This window comes from Ciona intestinalis, chromosome 1 (genome assembly GCF_000224145.3).
Source record: "Ciona intestinalis chromosome 1, KH, whole genome shotgun sequence".
Lineage (NCBI taxonomy): Eukaryota > Metazoa > Chordata > Ascidiacea > Phlebobranchia > Cionidae > Ciona > Ciona intestinalis.
Genome location: NC_020166.2, coordinates 9609734 through 9629624, shown reverse-complemented (window position 1 = coordinate 9629624; position 19891 = coordinate 9609734). Strand labels below are relative to the sequence as shown.

Sequence of the window (19891 nt, the reverse complement as noted above, 5' to 3'; positions counted from 1 at the left end):
TCGACAGTGAATATGATCCACCAAAGGTATATATTGCCAGTATCCAATATAACTCTTCTATAACATAATTAACACCACGTTCATTCATTTCTATTTATCCTGTCTTCGTATATAGATCTCGCATATCGATTGCTTTAATATAGAGACCCGATGCAACTGTAGGCATTAGTAGATTAGAGTAAGATGGTCTATGTTTTCACTGTCTTTTATAGCCCCATTTGATAAAATTTTAGGTTTATTGACAGATTTATAAAACCGTATCCCCACGACTCTTATAATAGCGTTGTTAATTGGTAAAAACACGGAAATCTGGGAAAATCTACGTGCTAACAGTATCAATCTTACTCCACAGTACTAAATAAGTAAAACACTGTTCTTAGTAAAAGTAGGTTTTGTAGTCGTGTGACGTCACTAAGCGTTACGTCATCACAGGTCACAATGCACTCAATTCATAATCGTGACGTCAGAGTTTCGTCACTCTCAGCTCACTTCGAGCCCGTTGAAAACTGCGTCGTGCACTCTGATGACGTCACAGTCGCCGATGACGTCAGTTATACGTCATCATCGATGTCGTCGGACCTGGAATCCATGAAACCTTCCAACATCCACGTGTTCTCGTCATCTTCTACCCTGCATGGGTTCAACCATATATTCGCATTACATCATTCATCTCTAAGAAGATTCGCATGGACTGTAGCTTTCCTTACAAGTTTAAGCATCTTACTTTACCAGGTGAGGCTTTATACTTAAACTGTAGGATAGTGGAAGGGGAAGATGGAACCTTTTATTCTATTTTCTCATCCCATTTAATAGTAGATAAAACACATTCAAAGATGATGAAACTATATCTTTACAACTCATATAGACCGTTTTAAACACGATCAGATATTTGGATATTATGAAATAAAGATGTTCTGTCTTCTCACACTGCACTATATATGTTAGCCTTATTCACCAATACAAATATTGTGTTCCTTTAATGAGTGTGTTCGCCCAGTCCAGCGCCATTGCTCCTTAGCGCTAGTAAAGTCATTCTAACCGTAGTTACACTCAACCTTGTACCTCTAAAAAATAAATTTCTCAAGTGTGTCTTGAGCCAAAACATTTAAGAACAACTGACTTAAATTAATCTTATCTTTTCACTCAGAGTTCGAATCGAGCAATCTATTATCTCAGCTACCCACACGTCACAAGGTTGGATGAGGTAGCAGCAGGGAACCTTACGTTTCCTGCCGTCACCATTTGTAACCTTAACGAATTTCAATTCTCAAAGATAACGAAGAATGATATGTACCACGTGGGTGAGTGAACAGGTTGACTTGGTTTGAATTTTATGTTGAAGTGGTTTGTTTTTTACGCTATGGTGATTGAGTTATAACATTGGTGTCTTCTTATACACCAGACACATATGGCGTATTCATACACTTTATGCTCACTGCAAAAAGTGTAAACCAATTTTAACTCGCATGGTGGCAGTATTGAGTCGTACCTCTTTATCAGTCTATCAGTAGTAGATTTAAATTTTCCACCTGTTGCAATTTTAATGGAATTTTGGTAAAAATGTTCAAAACAAATCATTCGAGTTTCTGAAGCGAAAAGAAAAGAATTCTCTCTTGCGGAAACGATTAAAAATTTAGGCAACATTGATTTTCTGTCAGTTTCGAAGTTTTTCTGCAGCGGACAAACTTCTTACTCTGACATTCCGAATCTTTATATATAATATAAATAGGCTGGAGAAATATGGGACACCTTTTCATTCTATTTTCTTGTCTTGTTTTGCACTAAACAAAGAACAATCAAAGATTTTTAAAACCATATTCTTACAACTCCCATAAACCGTTGGTAACTGTTAAAACACGATCAGGATGTTTGAATATTATGTGCTGAAGGTGTTCCATATTCTCCCACCCTTCTATATGTTAGCCCTTGCTATCTTTATACACTTGCCCTTTGCTTTTATTTATCGTACATCCTTCGCCTGTTCCATTATATTCCTTATAGATCGCTGTCCAACCGCATTAGTTTAACACCTATACTACCCTTTAAGCGTGCCCTATACCAGTGCTCTTCAACCGGTGTGCACGGTGCAGGGTGCACCAAAATATGCCAGGTGTACACCAGAACAAAAGGGTATACAAGGGTGCATCACAAACTTCAACAATTTTCAGCAATAATATTCAGTTTTGAACATTTTTAACAAACTTAGCCCCTTTCCTACAGTTTTTTTTTATATGAATTCTATATCTTGTATCACTGGTAATCGCGAAACGTCATGAGTTTTACGTTAAAACAATCAGGGGTGCATGAGTTTGTCGCAACAAATTTAGGGGTTGACCAACCCAAAAAAGGTTGAAGAGCACTGCCCTATATCATTTTCACACATCCCCTGCCGGATAACATTAATTTTTCACATCTTAGTATTTATAAATCTTGGGTCCTTAAAGCCATATTTTCTATGGTTAGGAATTTCCAACCAAGTGCTCACTAATTGGTTGTCTAATTGTCAGCAATGCAAAAAAATATTACCAATAAAGTTACATACGTGGTATCTCGTAAGTTGGCACGAGGTGTATGAAATAAATCATGTTTCCTTATGGTATATTCCAAATTATCAGCCACATATATAAATATAATAATATTTACTCACAAAGTATAACATACATGGCAACTCGTAAGCTGGCAGAAGGTGTATGAGAAACCCCGTGGTATAAAGACTGTTGTTGTTTTCCGATCACGTCGGGGTAGAGCAAGTTACAATACCAACAGTTAAAAATAATTATAATTTTAGGTGAACTCCTCGGATTTCTCGACAAAAACGACAGCTTGATAAAACCATCTTTCTACGATAATATCGACAGCATAGATGAAAGACTGCAACCGCAAATGCGAGCTTTAAAGAAGAGAATCGAGGACATAACATACTTCAAAAACTTCAGGTAAGGATAAACACCCCTGGCCTAAATAATTATTTCCACATATCCCCCTGGCGTATGCCATTAGTTTCAACACATCTCAATTTTTAAAAGTTTGTGCCATATAAACTGCCACCTAAACCATTATCGTATTTTGGTACCCGCGTGTATAGCGGGGCAAAGGCAGCGGTTATATAACACGAGTTTTCGGTTCCATACACCTCGTGCCAGATAACGAATTACCCTATGTGTAATTTTGTGGGCCTAACCTCTGGGTTGAAGCAATTGCCAGTAAGTCTGTTGTACAAAACAATGGTAGTGTCGAGCTTCGAACCATTAAGGTGGCTGTACACAGTATCCGGAATTCGTCCGTTTTGTCTGTTTTGTCCGGATTTCGCTGCCGCATGCGGAACTCGGTAATGGGTTTGCATACAACTTCGCAAGCCAATTCGCATGCCGGATACTGTGTACAGCCACCTTTACCCCCTCGCCTAGAAGCAAGTGATTTAATCACTGTGTACAACATGGCTGATAACTTGGACAACCCACGAGTGACCACTGGGTTGGGGCAAAAACGTTAAGTTGCTTGCTTATGCTTTATGCTGCAATACCATTGTGCCAGAGCGCCAGACTTTAAATTTTTTAAACATCCAACGTTCAAGTTTCCGTCATTTTAAATGAAAACATGCGGCAAATGATTGATTGCAGAACAAATTTCGTCTTCATGGGTTTAATTTTAACCAATGTGTGTTGGGTTAGGTAGCATCGATTAGCTGTCACTTTAATTAGAAAAACAGGTTAACTCATTTGCCTCCAATATAAGACCCATGGGTTGACGTTATTGCAACGAAGCGAATTATAAATCGAACTGACACTTTACTCTCTATACTGTTCGTCATTGGGCACGTCTAGTGTATTACAGATCTTTTTCGTCCATATTTTGTTCTTTTTTTTTTGTTGCACTTCTGTAATAGCTTTTCACAAGAGAAAGGAATGGTCTTTCTATTATGAAGTCTTGCTATAGATGATAGACAAAACTTTAGATGATAGACAAACTTTCCTTTTTCATACCAGATCGGCCACAAAAAATTATTGTCAATTATTTTTTTAAATATTCAAAGTTTTTTATACTAGATTAGAAACAACAAAAATAACTGCCAACTCAAGCTGTAAAACCTTATCTATTAAGTTAACTCTACACTCAAAATTAATAGTTGTCTTATATCTCAACAGCCCACGAGGAACATTCAGCATGAAAGAATTCTACGAACGTGTTGGCCATAATTTGTCAGACTTTCTGCTTGCTTGTAATTATAGAGGAAGATTTTGTAACGCTGACAACTTTACTACTGTAAGTTGCGAAGTATTTTATAATATTTTAGACATTTTAATTAAAAAATCAAAAAGTCAAAAAAAGCAAAAAAGTTCAAAAATGTTGTTAAAAATCAAACATAACAGACACAGTGTCACAAACCGCTGCTTACTATGCAGAAGAAGTTAATATTGTTCATTACGGATGAAGCTTAATAGCCTACTGGCCTTTTTTGGGTGGCTTCGACTTGTTATTTCATGCAAGTCTGTTATATATAGATTTGACTTTCAAACACCTTCTTCATTACATTATATTAAAACTTTTTTATTTTTATAAAGCTCGCCATTAAAAACAAACTAAAACCGTTTCACTTTTTATTTACGCTTTGCATAGAAAAAGGCAACTATATGCCAGAGTTCACGACTAAAAATGTTCGGAAAAATAACCATAATCCAGTAACTATTTTTGTTTTTTAAAGTTTTGCCAAATTTTATACTTTTACTTAAATCATTTAATTCTTGGCCTATAGTCACTTGCTGCCCATTGTACCCACAACATAACACGAGCATTATAAATCGATGATCTGTTTTATAAGAATGTATTAAATAAAGCACGTCGCGTCTATGCAACGCTACAAGGCCTCTTGCCCGGCGTTGTCTAATTTTAGCGCATGAAGGCCTGAACAGACTGGCAGACAAGGAAATCGCATTAAAGTTTAGTCGCTTTTGTGTAAGCGGTTCGTTCGGGTTAAAACCGGTAATTTATAAAATTAACTTTATTTATTGGGGATCGTAATTTGCCTACCAGGGCGTTGCGCGTAATGAGGTTTAATCTAAACATTTAATTTAACAGAAAAAAAACGCCATTTTTTTCTTAAAACGATGTCTGTGCATATTTTTGTAAAATTAAAACCGTGGGTTGGCGGTAAAGAGCAATGCGTGCGGTTTTTAAGGTTGCGTGAAGGATATATAGTGTTGTTGGTTTCAATGTTTCTGTAATGGATGGTCCTACCATGTGATGTGTAATCGAAGTTGGATTTCAGCCAGAGTTGGTTCATTGCCCTAAATGCTTATGATTACTCTAATGCGGATTGTTTTTTATACAAAAAACGGCTTCACTTATTTATCTTCGCGTGGCGGGCAACGACAACAATAAGGATGTTCTGTTTCATAAATCTCGTGCCCACTTACAAGTTACCACGTAACTTTGTGGGTGATTATATTTTAGTATGTATATGTGCCAGCACCTTTTTCTAAAAATTCTCAAAAATATTTCTATTTTTTGATTTCGCCTAATATAGATTTCTTTATTGATCGTCACAATGCCCTTTAACACGTCATAAAATATGCAAGTGTCTATATACCGTGGTAGAACAGATCAGCCATTATGTCGTCACAATGTGGGTTTATTACTTATAAATAAAGACTGTCAGGACGAATTAAGTCAATTTTGTCTTAGAGAAATTTATCAAGTTCAAAAAACGCAAATACTTAATGACCATTTTAGCCACGGCCTCCTAGCGATATCTCTATAGTTCATGTTTTAGCTCCGTAGTGTATTTTCAACTATCATCTGGCAGACCAAACGTCGGAAATACACCAGATTTTTTTTATATAGTAGAGTGGCGGAAGATGGGACACCTTCTCATTCTATTTTCTCGTCCCATTTGGTAGTAAACAAAGAATATTCAAAGAAATATAAAACCACATCCTCACGACTCCAATAAACCGTTGTAAATTGTTTAAAACACGATCAGAATATTTGGATATTGTGTGCTAAAGGTGTCCCATCTTCCCCCACCCTACTATACCATATAGGAGGTTCCAAGAGTATTTATATTATGCATGGTAGCCGCAGTAACAAATAGCATGTTTGAATCTCAATCTACAGTCAATTAGTGTTTTAACAAAATGCAAAATCCTGGCCTACTGTTCATGCAAACTTCATTCATCATGAACTTAATCGAAGTAATATCGAATGAATGAATAAAATCTAACTTAAATTTATTTATTCGTTCATTCAACTTGCTTTATCCTCCCGTGGCTGAAAAACGACAGTCGTTGTATTACAAGCCTATTCATACACCCGCTGACGAATTACCATATATGTAACTTAATTAATCAACATCATTCATCTGCTCACAGTTAGTTAGTAGCAAGACAACCACTGGAGGTTCCAATCCTTATTTTTCCGCTTCACTTCAACTTTGTCGTCGTTTCAAGATGGCTTTAGAACTAATCAGGCGATTTTCAGGCGAGAATTTTTTCTTGAAAACGAAATATTTGAGAGAATTTGCCCCAACTTAAAACAGAATCAAAATTCCACATGGTTCACGATAATGCATTAGTTAAAGTAGTAACTTAAAATAGGGGGCTTAATAAGACTTTACATTGGAAATTTTCACCCAACGTATTACACAACGCATAAGAACATGGAAAACCGCACAGTCCACGATAGAATCCATTAATTAGAAAAGTTGCTTAAAATATCCGAAGCGAGTTTACGTTTTCTTGTTTAACCATATGTCGGGCTCTACAAGGATGACGTTGTGACGTCACAGCGGATCTACGCAAAGCTCCGCGGTGCGCGAAATCTGGCGTTCATTAAATATTCATTCGCTGCCTTCTAAGAATTATCCCCGCGAGTCAATGACGTGTTCGAAGTACAGATTCTTGGTTCCTTCGATAATTTTGCCGAAACGACCTTCTCTCAAAATATCACCGGTTTCGAAAGAATTATTTTACGTCAGCAGTTTAGAGCATTTATTAAAGTTTATCAATTTAGGTAAACGTGCCCAAATTAATGTATAATGAATCGCCTACCTTAATGGTAACCAATTAGGAAAAATCCTGAAAATACCGTCTGATTTAGCGCCTATTTTAAAAATTTTGTTTTATAAAATGTTAACGAATCGTTTGAAATTTAAAAAAACAATAAATTACGAAAACCGTTTAAATTACCCATGCTGCCTTGTTCCGGAAGTGACGCAAAGCGACATCCGTCCATCTAAATTAATGCAGAATTCGTAAGTTTGAAGTTCATCATCGATTTTAGATCATGCGTTGCGGTTATGTAAAGACATAGCGACGTGCTAATGGAAAGAATGTACTTGTGGTGTTTTATGCGGGCTGGTAGAAATGTATTCGTTGATATCTATGAGAAAAATGTAACTTTACTAGACGTGAAATAATGTGGATATGTCGGTATATAGGTCCGGGTAACTTGCGTTTTAACATCGCTCGGATTTCATATTACTGGAAAATATTATTTATTGCTTTTGCACTGTTACGTACCGTGTGTCTGGTCTATAACAAGCCCCCGTTTTATAACTCGAAATTAAGCACGAGGTGTATCAATACCACATGTGTGTCTGGTGTATATAATCATAGTATACTGAAGTCACTTCAGTATACTATGATAAAATGGCACCCAGAATGTCATAACTCGACATAAAGTAAGCATAAACTGTAACTATTATAACTTTAAATAACAAGAAAGTAAGGTATATTATTTTGCCACAACAACAGTGTGTTTTTAACTAAACAAAAACGTTCCGTATATCGGTATAAACATAAAGATCTTACACCTATCATCACAGCTCTGCTGCGCGGTGCATCAAATGGGCACGAGCCATTTAGCAAATCGACAGGCTGTCGGCTTTCACATTTAAAAGTCGTGATGCGAACATAAGTGTCTTCCCCAAGGCGCAATAAACAGCCCTGATTAATGAGCATTCAGTGAAGCATTTACGGATTCTTAATTAAAATGTAAAAGTAGGATTTAATGGACTTGTAATTTATGCTTAAAATAATGAAAGACACACAAAGAGATTTCTACAATTTTTTAGTATGGTTTTAGTCCTTTAAAATAGGCTCACTTACTGTATGGTTGGAAGTTTTATAAAAAAAATTTATAGATTCTATAATTAAACATAACATATTTTTTATGTATCTTTTTGAACCTATTAAAAATGCAACGAAAATAAGGGGATTTACAACAAATGACGTTTATTAAACGCATAATGTATACAAAATGTCTGGAAAACAAAATTTATTAAAAAGTAAAACTCAACATAAAATGAAATATATGAAGTAGTATTTTTTATAAAAACAATAATTTTAAAACCTCACCTTGACTCTATATCAGTGTAAGCCATATGTCACTCAAACCTATGCCTTAATTAAGGAATAATCAGTAATTATTTCTAAAAATAAAGACGTCTTGTTAACAACAATGACTTTTTAGTTCCATACCCGGGGTATGGCCGTACAATTCCCCTGACTATTTATACCCCTATTATACTAGTTGACTGATGATCGATCGTTGTTCATATTCTATGCTACGCGTCGCGAATCCCCTTTGGGGGTTACTTCATTAACTAAAGGCGAAAGATTTCTCATGCAAGTCCAGAATTCGTTGGGTGTTCTAGAAATGGTCATACCGTTGTCCAACCCATTGTTGTATCATTGTGCGGTCTCGCGCGTACGCGGCGGTCGCTTTTCGTTCTGGTGTTGGGTTCTAGAATAGTTTTCGAGCATATGTATGTTAGGGCCAAAGGCTACGAAGACGTAACAGATAAAAACCAAGCAAAACAATTAGTCTAAACTACCATTATTCGTCTAATTTTAAATATAATTCAGAATGTTTGTTGCAATACTAAAACAGAGTTTTAAAATGAGCAAATAATCAAAGTACAGAAAGTGGGAAGTTATTTTAGGAATATAATAAAGTTAGTTTAAAGTTTATTTATGAGAGTGGAAGTGTGCGGATAACTAAAACGTGTTCTAAAATAAAAAAATGCTAAAATTAATTAAGTGATCTTTTTTGTAGTAGGTTGGGGTAAGATGGTCTATATTTTTATTCTCTTGGGATATTACGTGCCTAACGGTTTCTATCTTACCCCATAGTACTAAACATAAATACGCTGTTGTACAAGTTAAAAAAGTTCTTCGAGTAATAAAGCGATGTTAGCAGTAGTAACATTCAATAAATTGTTAAAAACTAAACCAAAAAAATTGGTAACAAAGTTTTAAATAAAGTCGTTATTGTTCATTTTAGGTCTTTTTATTTCACAACTCATTCCATCTATCCAGGAATAACCGTTGTGTGTAATTTGTTCATCGAACCGGCGAGGATAAAAAGAATATTTTCCGTCCTTCATTAGTTTTTCGTACGCTAGAAGAGAGTAATCAATACTGAGACAGCACCTCTGCCTTACGCTCTCTTTTCATATAGCAACTTTCACATGCAAAGCAGAGTTTTAGCTCTACAGTATAAGATAACATAACAACGGTAGTTTCAAGAGTTTTTTAAAGTCCTAAGGTATTATTCAGTTTGGCAAGTTTAGTTTTTGGTCTGTAATAAGGCAAAAGTATGTGGAAATGCAATAATGTTAGATAATATTGCAGTTTTAATGTTTGCAGGCGAAAATAGATAAAAAAGGAGTTGTAAAATATACAAAGTTCGCATTGGTTTAGGGGGTTTACCTGCTCTGTGACACGTAACAGTGCATTTTATGATGATACAACCCAACGACAACGAAAGGTTTGTGACGTCACGATCAGCACCCCATAGCATGTTAAGTTACGCCTCCGGAAATCGCTATTCCGAAACCGGAATGCCAGAAGCAAGGCACAGCAATAGATACAGTTTAACGATGTCCACACACCCGGAATCGGTAGAGCTTTCGCCAGTCGATAAAAAGCAAAACACAAACGACCTAAGAAACGAACACGTTGTAGATGATATGCCGAACAACAGAAAAGAGGTATGCGTGTTATTTTAGCAGGTATATAATCGTTCTATTTGTAGAACATTATAATAATGTGGATATAAAATTGCACTCGTGGTTTATTTCATAAATGCCAAAAGTTGGATAATCGTAAAAACCTCCGGTCCTTTGCCGGCGTGCCACGCTTTTTAGATTTTAGAACCTATCCCACAAAACAAACACAATAAAATACACCAAATAATCAGTCGTGAACTAAAACTTATATTTTACAGGAAAATGAAGAAAGACCACTAAAACCATCGGATTTTGTATTTTTTGCATCCAATTCAACATTCCATGGTATCAGCCATATTTTTACTGATGGAAAATTTACATTGCGCCGGGCACTGTGGGCAGTTGCCTTCTTCTCGTCGCTTTCTTTATTCCTTGTTCAGGTAATATTTTGATATCACATAACTTTGTTTTGAAAACGTTACAGTAACATAGTATAAGTAGCATGTAAATAACAAACATGCGGAAAGTAAAGGCAAAACATGGTAATTGGCCGACTCTGGCCTAGGTCTGCTTGCCTCCCTCCCCGTCAAAGTCGTCACCCATATCAAACGGCATATCTTTATTGTAGAACAAGATTTGCCAGGTATATAGTAGGGTGGGGGAAGATAGGACACCTATTTATTATATTTTCTCGTTCTATTTGGTATAGTGAACAAAGAGCAATCAAAGAATTGTAAAACCGTATTCTCACGATTCCCATAGAGACCGTTGTAAATTGTTTAAAACACGATCGGGGTATTTGGATATTATGTATTAAAGGTGTCCCATCTTACCCCACAGTACTATATGACTTTGTGGGTGATCATTTATTTTGTATGACTCACAATTTAGACAACCCATGAGTGAATATTTAAGACACTTATTAAATTGTCTCTTCATTCTAACTTTTGTTAAAATATTTCTACACTTACAGAACACTTAAAAAACGATGAGATTATTTTTATAGACAGTAACCCTATTTCTATCTGCTAAAATTAAGTCATTAGGTAAACATAAAAACAACACAATAATTTTGGACCCCTTACCATGACTAGGCATAGTAATTGATCACTGTCTAATAGCAAGGCCGCATCAGGCAGGCCAGACTGATGAAAATCGATACTAAGTTACACCAGACGGTCAAAGTTTACTTTATACGATGCCATGAATGTAATAATACAGCGTTATTGGTATTGCGTCGATATTATATACACCACCGGGTTATTTTTATAATAACTATGATGAGAATAGAGTAATTGAAATTAAACATGTGGTGTATCATGAGCTACTTTATACATTGGCCAGCATCCAGTGGGTATGAAAAAACATCATCACCCACAAAGTTACATTTATGGTAACTTAAAATCACCGGGCACGTGTTGTGATAAACAGGACACTCGTTGTTATAACAAATGTCGTTACCACGCCACATAAAGGTACATATTTATTCATTTATTTGTATATTAATTTACATTACATTTCTAGGCATACGACCGATTCATCTATTATCGTTCCCACCCTCATGTTACTAAGTTAGACGAAGAAGAAGCAAGCGAAATTAACTTCCCAGCTCTCACAATATGTAACATGAATTCCTTTCGACTCTCTGCTATAACAACCGATGATTATTATTACGCTGGGCAATATATGTTTGATATATTTGACAATCAGTACAATTTAAAGCCGAGGTAAGTCTTAAATTTGTGTTGTTTTCAATATATTAGGGTAGGGGGAAGACGGGACACCTTTGGCATATAATATCCAAATATCCAGATCGTGTTTAAAACAATTAACATCGGTCTGCGGGAGTCGTGATGATACGGTTTAAAATTATTTGAATTTTCTTTGTTTACTACCAAACAGGACAAGAAAAATAGAATTAAAAGGTGTCCCATCTTCCCCCACCTTACTATATTTATTTGTTAGGTTTTGTAATGTGTTTGATATACGTATGTGTAACTACCTGCTTATGTGTTGGCCCATACATCTTATGTTATACTGTCTAGTTCTGAAAATTGGGTTCCCTATACACCATGTCGGTTTATAACATGGGTGTATTTTTATAAACCAGACACACAGTATTAAAACGATCCTGTTAGACTTTAATAGCGACATGGCTAATCAATACAGATCCTTAACTATCACGAATCATATATTGCACAGAGACGTATAAAGTTTAATCTGGTATAATAAACGTGACTTGGATCACCCTATTTGCCCAATCACTTTCCGTGTATTGTCTGAGCTTAAAACGTCAAGTTTTCCCGCTATATCGGATCGCCTTTAAATATTCAGCAGCGGTTTAGTCATTTTTTTGGGATTGCGCCAATTAATTTTCTCTTAAACGCTTCTAAATTTGAACTTGTCTAAAATTAAACTTTAGCTTTGCTAATTAGTTTTATATTAAAATTAGAGACAGTCGCCTGTTCAATCTATTTTGATTACTCGTTCAATCATTTTTTAATATTGCTTTGCAGCAAAATGGCGGGTGTAGTTACAATCCATTTATACCTCTGCGTGTATGTGCTTACTATTTTTAGACCAAACCAACTCGCAGTGGGTTTCATATATAGCGGGTTGGGGTAGGATGGGACATGTTTTAATTTTTTTCTCGTCCTATTTGGTGGCAAAAAAACCTTCAAAGATTATAGAACCGTATCTTCACAACTCTAAAATAATTTGGTAATTGTGTAAAACAAGACCCACACTTTTACATATAATCTTCGTTATCGTATTCTAATGGACTTTTATATTTTTCAGTGGTTATCGGGACAACAAAACGTGGCCATATGTATTGGATAAGATACGACCCATCTTGGAGCAAAATAACGACTACCAGCCAACTAAACAGGACTTCAGTATGTTTGAGTTTTACAACCGTACTGGTTACAAAGTTGAAGGCATGGTTAAAATGTGCAAATATAGAGGAATTAATTGCACAAACATGAACGACTGGTCGGAGGTAAGAGTTTGGACACATTGCTTTTATTTCTTTAAATTGTTTTGAGCATTTTGAAATAAACTTTCTTCATGAAATTGTGTGATGATGTGTTCGAATCTAGAGAGGTAATGAATTTTCTTCCTTATAAACAAAAAAAAAACTATACATAAATATTCATACATAAACCAAAGCATATATATACTAATAGTATAAACGCCTTACATAAACATTTCGTTTCATTTCGCCCCGTTTAAGTTAAACAACAAACCGCAACGGAAAACGATTCAATCAATAGGCATTGTATGACCTTTTCTAGTTACTCTGAAACTATGTCTTTAAACCTTATTCTTTTTAATAAGCTTTTAATAAAACCGGTGGCCGTAGCGCACAAGTATTGTATCGACTGACTTAATTACTTTTTGAGTTCAAGTACAAAAGATGCTTTCTTTTCTAAGCCGGTTTTCCAATTAAAATTAATTGCGTTTCCTGTGTAGATAATACTGCTGTGAAAGTTCACCAATCAAATTTACTTGGTTATGTGAGCCGTTTGACGGAACAATGGTCTCAGTTTCGTCATAATATTGGCATTCTAGAATGCTAATTATTATTCAAAATTGAAATCCCAATTTAGTTTAAAAAAATGCATACCAAAACTACAGTATTTTTATCTGTATGTATGTTATAACGACGACTTTAAACGTTTTTTTTTATAAAATGTTTTGAAAGGGTTACACTATATACAAGCAAAGGCAAAAACATCTGTAAAATATAAAAACCCTGTAAAATATAAAAACTGTGTTTTTATACTGATGAAGTTCAATTTGTAATGATGTAACGCACATACCGATATCACTGGATTAATGATATCATTTAACCTACATATAAAATAGGTGTACACGAGGTATGGGAAATGTTACACATTCAACTCTGGAGTGAAACAACCACCGCTTAAAACTTTGAAAGGCGGAGTCGACAACGGACTGGAACTTCTGCTTGATACTCAACAGAACGAGTACATGCCCGTGTGGAAGGAAACAGGTGATAAACAACTAATGCATGTTTATATTTTCCGTGAGTGAGACTCCGCAGCGTGTCACGCCATGAGACGGAGATTTTTTAGCCATAGTTGGCTCATTTCCTTGACGCGCTTCCATAACAGCGAATTTGTAAGCCCGACTCATAATCCATTTATGTGGTGCCGTGGCACGGTGGTTATAGCGCGCTGTTCTGGAGCGATTCGGGTACGAGGTCCCACGTGGCTATCATTGCGACATATACGCATGTCGTTGCTCCCAAATAAGTTGTATTTATTCATTGACTGTTGTAACCCTATGGAAGACCGAATCTTTCAGAACTATAGAGTTAATTCGGATAACAATAACAAAGCAATTAAATTAATTGCAATCTGGCTTTAATATTTAGGAACTACCAGAACGCCGTTGCGGTAAACTCAATGTGTTTAAATACTTCCGGAACAACATTTTGATGGGTTCTCGCTAAAATCCTTTCTTGATTACACCAATCCCCTAACGGCATGGAACTTAACTATTTCAAAAGTAAATGTTGTTGTTTTCAGATGAAATTACAATCGAAGCTGGGTTCAAAGTTCAAATTCATGTTCAATCTGAACCCCCATTCATCCATGAGCTCGGATTCGGCATTTCTCCCGGATTTCAGACCCTGGTTTCGACGCAGGAACAGAGGGTGAGATGTTGAGTTTGTCTAAATATAACTCGGAGCTTCTGAGTTCGAAGCTCACTGCCGCTGTTTCGGCGCCGTAATCATTGGATATAGGTTGTGGTCTGCTTTAAGTAGTAGCTGGTTATGGAAGTGTTCTTAAAATTAGAATTTGTAAAACGTGTATTATACCTACGTCATGACATGAGTACAGCAGGGTCCATGTTTCCAAGCTCTTTTCCTCCCGCGGTAGTAAACAAAGAAATATTTACAAAGACAGATATAAACACACAAGTGGGCAACTGTAACTTCGATTTTCAATTTACAGATCACATTTCTACCGAACCCGTGGGGAAAATGTAGGAACGGATTCGATAAATCGGAACATTATCATTTTCCAAACTACAGCATCTCTGCTTGTAGAATATCATGCGAAACATTGTACGTTTATCTACACTGCAACTGCAGGATGATACACATGCCAGGTAACGCAGTTCTTTTATTTTACCTTGAGTCCAGAATTATCGACAAATGACAATCGTTACGAATGAAAATATATGCACAAAGTGATTTCGGTAATGCGCCAATTCTGGGCTACATCCCGGATCACACTTGACTGTAATTGCTCTAATTAGTCACTAATGTCGAAATATGTTTAATTCAAATATGAAGTTTTCTACTGGGTAGCTTGTAAGCAACGCGGTGTATTCTGTTACTTCCGCTACCAGGCATAATGTAGTTAATCTTTTAGCGGCTCATTTGATGTAAAAACATAATGTATTTCCGACGTTTCGTCCGCCATCCGGCAACACTTAATCAAGGAAACTGAGGTGATGTTTGTTGAAACCACATCATTTAGGTTGTTCTTATCAGGGTCAAAGTATTAAATAGCGAAATATTATATAGTAGTGTGGGGGAAGATGGGACACCTTTTCATTCTATTTACTCGTCCCATTTGGTAGTAAACAGAGAAGATTCAAATAAATATAAAACCGTATCCTCACGACTTCCATAGACCGTTGTTAATTGTTTTAAACATGATCAGGATATTTGGGTATTATGTGCTAAAGATGTCCGATCTTCCCCCACCTTACTATATTTCCCAAAAAGTTATGTTGTTCTTGCTTAAACATGATCTACGTTTTTTACCCACACAGGTAAAGAGCGTTACTGCACCCCAGAGGAGTACAAGACATGCGCCGATAAAGCGTTGGACTTTCTTGTGATGACAGACGATCAACTGTGTGTGTGTGAAACTCCGTGTGAAGTCATCAGGTGATTACGTCATGGGTATTTCGACGTCATCGCCATGTCTGACGTCATGAGATCATGAAAATGTCTGACGTCTTTAAATTGGTATATATACGGATACGGTTCTAAGTTGTGTAAATGTATTTTTTGTTTACTACCAAATGGAGCGATAAAACAGGATAAAAACATGAACCAATTTACCCCAAATAATAAAATCACTTTAAATTTAGATACAACCTGGAAATGTCGACGCTTCAGCTCCCGAGCACGCAAGCTTCCAGTTATTTGGCTTATAAATACCAAGTATCGGAGGACTATGTGAGGTAGGAAGGCGGTCCATTAGTCTCGTATCGATCCTGAGTCAGTAATCATCACTACTCCCTGAACATGCAATATTAAACAGCCCTGGGAGTGCCAGGATCTTTCAATGTGTTTTAAATCCGTTGAATCCTGTGTAAATGTGGGGGCTCCACACCGAGAATTTAAATTAATCTGCACGTCTTGTTACCTGCGCAACAGCCGTCTATAATTGGCTGAGCCACGGGCTATACTTAATGTTAATAACTTTGCTGCAAAATGACGTTAAAACACCACTAGTACATTTTCCACTAAAAGCTTCGAACCTGGGCTGTCACTCACAAATAAATTCGGACGTAATGAATTGTCCAAATATAGTGAGTGAGATTTCCGTCATGTTTGCTGTCGCGTTGTTTAATATGCATATACGTCTGCATGTTAATTAAAGTTCATTTGTAATTAACATCAGGGAAATAATTACAAATTATTGCACATAAAAAACTAAGAAAAATCACAAATTTTATAATCAATGATTTCTACATTAACTAGTTTTGATCAGTATATTTTGGTTATTTTTCTTTACTTTTTTATAGTTTATTTTAAGTCCATTTTAATTGCGCTTAGAGGCTACTTAACTTTAAATTAGTTTTAATTCTAATTTAAGTATTATTTTCAGAAAAAATTTCGCAAAGTTGAATATATTTTTTGAGGCTTTGAACTATGAAACTATTGAACAGAAGGTGGCGTACGAGATCCCGGGTTTGTTTGGTAAGTGGGGAGCAACATCAGCTCATGTTCAAACTAAAGTGATAACATGGCTGTCCTCTTATACACCAGACACGCATGGTGTATTCATACACCTCATGCTCACTGTCAAATTATAACATGGGTGTCTACTTATACGCTAGACACACACGGTGTATTGATACACCTCGTACTCACTGTTAAGTTATTTTAATCAACCAAATAAACGCAGGTGACATCGGGGGGCAGATGGGTTTATTCATTGGTGCAAGCATTCTTACGATTCTCGAACTCGTTGATTATTTCTATGAAGTCGTAAAGGTAATTATGACGTTCATAGTACCATGGGGTAAGATAGAACACTTTTAGTAATAATATCCAAATATTCGGATTGTGTTTTAAGCTATTAACAACGGTCTATGGGAGTCGTGAGGATAAAGTTTTATATTTCTTTAAATGTTCTTTGCTTACTACCAAATGGCAGGAGAAAATAGAATGAAATACTGCTGTCCCATCTCTCTCCGCCCATACTAATATATAGAAAAGATTACACGCTAACAATGGTACATGTTACAGGATAGGACATGGGGTAGAAAACTGCGCAAGAATACAGATAGGAGTCCAACAAGAGAAGAAGCCAACAACAAAACCGTGTCAGGTAAAATTAAACAGCGATTTTTGTCTTTGGTTATGGTAAGAGAGCAAGCCATTTTTCCTGTGATTACAAACTTATTTTTGGGAGTTGTTTGTTGTTTATACATATATATATCGATGGTAGCAGCGTCGAGCCTCGAACCGCATCACCTGGAGTAGCCAGCGCGCTAAGCACTGCATCGCGGCATCAGCCAAATTAAAACAATCATTTGAAACTTTTTGCTAAGAACTGGACTTTTTTGTCTTTGCCAGATATACCGAATTTATTAAATATTTTAGTGGTTTACAAATGTTGTAATGTTCCGCATATCTTAACAACAGAGAGTGGATCCGGTGATATGAACAACGGGTTCACCATGCCAATCATGCAGTATACGGCACCGCAAGTAACAAGTAGAGAAGATACCTTGGCTTGCAATGAGAAACCGTCATCATTGAGTACATGCGGCCATCTTACACCCCTCCAGGAGTTTCAAACATCATCTTGCAGCAATGAGCCAACTTCCCGACCTGGGTTTCGAACCCAGCCTGGAGATTTTCGCAGCCTACCCCCGCCCCCGTCTCAATACCTCGGGAATTCTTTAATGACCTTGAGAGAGAATAAAAACGAAGGTCGAAGATTTGAAAATGCTCCCAACAATGTTACAAGGCGTCTTGCTCCACGTGGAGGACGAGAGGCAAGCATGAGTTACAACGACATCTACCGGGCTCCGGAAGAAGGGTGGCCGAACGGCGGCAGCGGTAGCGATGCGGCACCGACATTGAGATATACCGCGAACCGATGCGGGAATTCGACGCGCGAAACCCCGCCACCCACCTACAAATCCATGGTCCCAGTCACACAGCCAAGCCGGCCGTCTAATTTCTATTCAACAAGCGGTGACAAGCAAAATGCCATGGGAAGCCCAACTCGACCTCTCCCTAATCTCCGCGAGTTTCCAGCATCCATCGAGACAGATATTCATTAAATAAACACGAAAACATTTTTATGATTTCCGTGGCAACACTTCCGCAAAAAAACTTAAAACGGAAACACTGTTTGAAACAGATGCTTATCGGTGCACGACGCCGCTTGACACAAACTGCTTAACCACCTAAATGTAACTTGACTGAATTTGTACAAACTTGTTCTTCGTCTTTTCGTTTTCATTTCTATTCTGTAAATTTCATTGGCTTTCGATGTCAACAGCGCCACGTAGTGGTAGATAACATGTGTCGCTTGTATTTTAAACTGGGGAGTCTTGATTCGGTTGTATTACGACTAAAAACCAGATTTACTTTTGAAATATATTTTTAATATTCACTCCCCAATATCAGGACGCTGCGCCACCAAGCGCACAAGCTACATAAAGTGCAAGTCCAATGCAGTGAGATCAAGAAAGTCGCATGTAAAGCGCAAAGAGCAAGAAGCGACGTTTAATTATTGGCACCACGAGGTGTATGAAACAACACGTGTGCTACAACGATTGCCCTGTCACGCGCGTGTAAACACGTTGATTCAGTTAAAGTGAAGCATAATAACACCCACTAAGTCGGTGCAAGAGTTCACAACTATACGCAACTTCTTTGCGGTGCAATGAAAAAAGGTTGGCACTTGTTACGTTATGCGTTGTGGTACGGTTGGTAAGACAGTATAGCTACATAGGTACTAAATATCACGTTGAATTAAGGGGAATGTAGTATATTAGCGATCAGTGTTTATGGAACCCGGTTAGTTGGTTCGTTAATGGGAGTAAGAACATAGATACGTTACCCATCTATGGTAAGAATACGAGTGCATTGAAAAAACGATTGACTCTGAATATCTGTTATATGGTTGAAAAATCATCGTTGTAGTATGATCGGGATTGCAATTTTGACGGTCTCGTAAAACGATGTTTTGTGTCGTCGTCGTTGACGCTAACTCGTTATGTGAATCGTTCCACCATATTGTTTGTCCACTGCTGTTGCAGAGTGGTTAATCCACCTGCCTCTAGCACAGAGTTTATGAGTTCGATTTATGAGTTCTCAATCTTTCTACCTTGGTGGGCGTGTGTGTTCTTAAGACATTTAACGGGCATGCTTATAATTTGACAAAGTGTCACTCCACGCAAGGAGAAATAAGACGATGCGTTTAAGCTCCGCGGCGTTGGGCGGTTGGCGTAGCAGTGGCAACCATTGCTTAAGGTTATCATGTTAACAATTGTAACTTGCTTTATACTCGCGTGGCCGGGAAAAGGTCAGTGTTATGTTGTATACACCTCGTGCCCACTTGCGTTACCACGTATACAACTTTGTGGGTGATTGTTTTACCATGTGGCTGGTAATTTGGACAACCCATTAGTGACCACTGGGCTGGA

The 19891-nt window shown here is 37.0% G+C and overlaps 1 protein-coding gene across 2 annotated transcripts; it reads left to right on the top strand.

Annotated features, from left to right (window-relative positions):
* Nucleotides 1-277: 277 nt before the first annotated feature.
* Nucleotides 278-18783, top strand: LOC100186738 (acid-sensing ion channel 1C). Of its 2 annotated transcripts, none has more exons than XM_018811488.2 (13): nt 278-732; nt 1148-1301; nt 2789-2936; nt 4146-4263; nt 13820-13967; nt 14506-14633; nt 14935-15091; nt 15764-15881; nt 16088-16180; nt 16831-16922; nt 17131-17219; nt 17475-17556; nt 17874-18783. In XM_018811488.2, the coding sequence occupies exons 1-13, from the start codon at nt 439-441 to the stop codon at nt 18518-18520; spliced, it is 2268 nt and encodes a 755-aa protein (XP_018667033.1). In that variant the 5' UTR covers nt 278-438; the 3' UTR covers nt 18521-18783. The 2 variants fall into 2 exon arrangements, with proteins under 2 accessions (XP_018667033.1, XP_002126264.1); XM_002126228.4 differs by lacking the exons at nt 278-732; nt 1148-1301; nt 2789-2936; nt 4146-4263 and adding exons at nt 9665-9991; nt 10228-10389; nt 11474-11676; nt 12749-12950.
* The last annotated feature ends 1108 nt before the right edge of the window (nt 18784-19891 follow it).